This window comes from Dipodomys ordii, unplaced genomic scaffold (genome assembly GCF_000151885.1).
Source record: "Dipodomys ordii isolate 6190 unplaced genomic scaffold, Dord_2.0 Scaffold6433, whole genome shotgun sequence".
Taxonomy (NCBI): domain Eukaryota; kingdom Metazoa; phylum Chordata; class Mammalia; order Rodentia; family Heteromyidae; genus Dipodomys; species Dipodomys ordii.
Genome location: NW_012273646.1, coordinates 1 through 3,681, shown reverse-complemented (window position 1 = coordinate 3,681; position 3,681 = coordinate 1). Strand labels below are relative to the sequence as shown.

The 3,681-nt window shown below is 54.3% G+C and overlaps 1 protein-coding gene across 1 annotated transcript; it reads right to left on the bottom strand.

The window, feature by feature from the left end:
* Positions 1-516: 516 nt before the first annotated feature.
* Positions 517-3,675, bottom strand: Arf5 (ADP-ribosylation factor 5). The gene is made up of 6 exons (XM_013037179.1): positions 3,483-3,675; positions 2,874-2,954; positions 2,403-2,512; positions 1,774-1,845; positions 1,150-1,275; positions 517-1,034 (listed from the first exon to the last, which is right to left on the bottom strand). Exons 1-6 carry the CDS (start codon positions 3,547-3,549, stop codon positions 948-950), a joined length of 543 nt encoding a protein of 180 aa, XP_012892633.1. The 5' UTR covers positions 3,550-3,675; the 3' UTR covers positions 517-947.
* Between the last annotated feature and the right edge of the window lie 6 nt (positions 3,676-3,681).

Below are 3,681 nucleotides of genomic sequence, written 5' to 3'. Positions count from 1 at the left end.
GAACTCTGGGCCTGGGCGCTGTCCCTCAGCTCTTCAGCTCAAGGCTAGCACTCTACCACTTGAGCCACAGCACCACTTCCGGCTTTTTTTTTCTGCTTTGTGGTGCTGAGGAATCGAACCCAGGGCCTCATGCATGCAAGGCAACCGCTCTACCACTGAGCCACCTTCCCAGCCCAGGAATCATCTTTTTTTGAATGAATATTCTCTTCCTGGTATGCAAAGCATTCATAAAAAACAACTGCACTGAGTGGCTAGAAGGAAGGAGATATGGAGCTTTGTGATTTACAGAACCATAAAAGTAAATATTGCTACCCTTAGATAACATTTCTTCGAACTGAGGAATGAGATTTCCTACAGTGGAAACCCTACAAAATGTCTAGACCAAGAAGTAAGGAGGATTGCTAAACGAGTGTGTGTGCTTGTTTGTGAGCCCCACAAACAGCTGCTTTGAGCCTCTCCCATGATCATCTTTATGCATCCAAGAATCCACCTCCCACTTCAGGGCTACAGACAACACAGGGTACAAACCACAGCAAATTTATTACTCAATATCCAGTTCCACATCATAGCACCACCCGGAGCCCTCACTTTCCCCTGCATCCTGGCCCCAAGGGTACAGCCCAAACAGAAAAACAAAACCAAAAACAACCCCAAAACAAAAAACCCAAAAGGAAACCCAGATCCCTGCTCCTCCTCTGGAAGAGGGAGCCTTGGCCAGGAAGCCCTTCCACAGGTCCCAGCAGGCAGGAAAGTGGACCCCTCTGTGCCCAGAGAGCCAGGCTCCAGGCTCCAATGACAGAGAGAACATGCAGGCAGGAGCAGGAGCAGAGGCCTGTCTGGGGGTTGGAAGAGTGGGAGGGAAGGACACTGCCTGAGGAATCCGGGAGTCTGGTCATCCCGGGGATGCACGCGGGAGCTTCTGGGCAGCAGGGGCCTGCCCTTGTCGGTTAGCGCTTTGACAGCTCGTGGGACAGCCAGTCCAGCCCATCGTAAAGGCCTGTACCTTGGGTGGCACAGGTGGCCTGGACATACCACTGTGGGGAGAAGGAAAGAGACAGAGGTCAACAATTAGAATGGAGATATCCTTGGCCATAGCTGTGGCTCTCCTGGGAGAGCTACTGCCCAGTGAGAAGGGGACAAGGCCCTTACTGTGCGGCTGCGCAAGTGCTGTAGTCCCAGCTTGTCGGTCAGCTCGCTCACGGGCATGGCATTGGGCATATCCTGCTTGTTGGCAAACACCAGCAGCACTGCATCCCGAAGCTCGTCCTCCTGCAGCTGAGAGGGAGGTTGGAACCTATGCTTCCTATGGAGTCTCCAGGCTTTCCCCTCACTGCTGTGTTAGAAACCCCTTTCTAACTTCCAGCATTTTACAAAGAAAAATACATGATCATGTAGTTAATTGCTGAACACAAGATATAAGTCATAAGGGAGCTTGAAAGCATCTAAGCCATATATCCAGAAAAGGCCTTCTAATTTGAGAACATGCCTCAGACAAAATCACAAAATTTACAAATGGAAATGGCAAGACTTCGAGGTGTTATTTTTCTCCACCACATGTAATTCCCTTTTCTCTACTAACTTGTCAGACTCTGATATAAAGGCATGAGAATTCATGGCAATATTCCTATATCAAATAGAGAAATACACCGTGTGTCTCATATCCACAAAGACAAACACATCCCAGGGCTTCTGTACCTGTGTGGGTTCCCCAACATCCAAACCACCAGTCCAGTCCCCATGACAAAGACTCAGTTCTGGATTCTGGGTTCTTACCATCTTCTGGAGTTCATCAGCAGACTCCTGGACCCGCTCTCGGTCATTGCTGTCTACTACAAAGATGAGGCCCTGGGTGTTCAGGAAGGAAGGAAAAAGCAGCAATCATTCCCACGAAGCTAGTGCTCTTAGTTCTTTGTCTCTTTTCCCATCTTTACTTGTGGCAGCCCTTCTCATCTAGTAAACAAAACTTTTACCAAAAGTCCTGGCATAAACTAGAGAGCACAGCAGAAGGATATAGTCTTCAAGGAGGAAGAAGTCTAATATTGACCAAGATGCATTGTACTCATAAACTGCTGTTTAATGGCAACTTGCATGCACAACTATTTAAAGATAATGTTTAAAAAAAAAAGAATGTGCAAAAGAAAAAAAAAGTGCAAAAGAGCAGGGAGAGACATTTGCTGAGAACTAAATCAAGCAGTATGGCTCCAGAATCCTTTTTCCCAGAAGTCTGAAATAAGACTAAGGTGAATTCTGAAGGATGAGCAGAAGTTAGCTAGCCAAGCAAAGGAAGAGGGAGAGGGGGAGGCGTTCCTGATCCCAGTTTCTTCTAACAGCTCAGTCCCTCCTAACTCCAACACCTTAACACCTTTTCTCAGGAGTGCTCCCCCCCTGCCCCCCCACTTCACCTGAGTGTTCTGGAAGTAATGCCGCCACAGAGGCCGAATCTTGTCCTGGCCTCCTACATCCCAGACGGTAAAACAGATGTTCTTATATTCCACTGTTTCCACATTGAAGCCTGTAGATAAATTGGGGTGGAAGAAAAAAAGAGAGGAGAGAAAGAGAGAAAAGGTCCTGAAAGGAACTTGCTTAAAACGACTCGGATCTCAGCAGGAACACAAAACCAGAAGTCAATGATTCAGACTCGGGGGAAGAGAACCCTGAAGGACTGGAGGTCAACAAGCAGGGCGAGGCTGGACCCATTCAACCCCGCCTCGGACAGAGCAGCAGGCTCGCAGAGATAGGTGACCCACTTCTCAAGTAGCGGTGTCTGGTGACGGGGTCCGCTCCAGATAAGGACCGCGGCGGAGCCGGGAGCCGACCCCTCCAGGGCGCTTCCGCCTCGCCCACCTCCCCCGCCACACCCGCCGCGGGCTCACCTATGGTGGGGATGGTGGTGACGATCTCCCCCAACTTCAGTTTGTAGAGGATCGTCGTCTTGCCAGCCGCATCCAAGCCAACTGCAAACGGGAGAGGGGGACAGGGGTGGAGATGGGAGCGAGGGAGCCCCCTAGAGCCCAGGGACAGGGAAGGCCCGGCCAGCTGATGGGGATGGGGGCGGAGAGCGGGAGCGCCTCCAGGTGCGCGCTGTTCTCCACCTACGGGGCCCCGAGGGCGGCCGGGGTGGCGAGCGCCAACTCCTGCCCCTCAACCGGGCGAGGGGCGGGGGCGGCCTGGAAGGTGAGGGGGCCGGAGGAAGGCCGCCTTGCGTTCAAAAGTCGTCTCCAAGGGCGGAATCCTCCCTCCTCAGCAGCCGGGCTGCGGGGCGGAGGAAGCTTCACTCCACCCAGGCCCGCAGTCCAGGGTTTCAGGCCTCGGGGGCCGCGTTGCAGACCCGGACCGACTAGAAAGCAGAGGCCCGGGAGGCTTCGGAAGTGGGCGGCTCGGGGTCCGAGGGCCCAGGTGAGCGGGGCTGGAGGGGCGCGGGGGCGGGAGGGCTGCGGCGGGGCCGGCGCCCCGATCCGGGCCGCGCACTCGATCTGCCTCACCCATGAGGATCCGCATCTGCTTCTTCCCGAAGATCCGCGAAAAGAGCGCGGACACGGTGAGGCCCATGGCTGGGCCCAGGACAGGGTGTTGGGGGGGAGGGGGACCTGGGCACGGACGCGGGGTACGGGCTGGAACCGGCCGGCCGCGGGGGGATGGGGTGCACCAGCAGGAGGAGGAGGCGCCGCCGCCGCCGCCGCC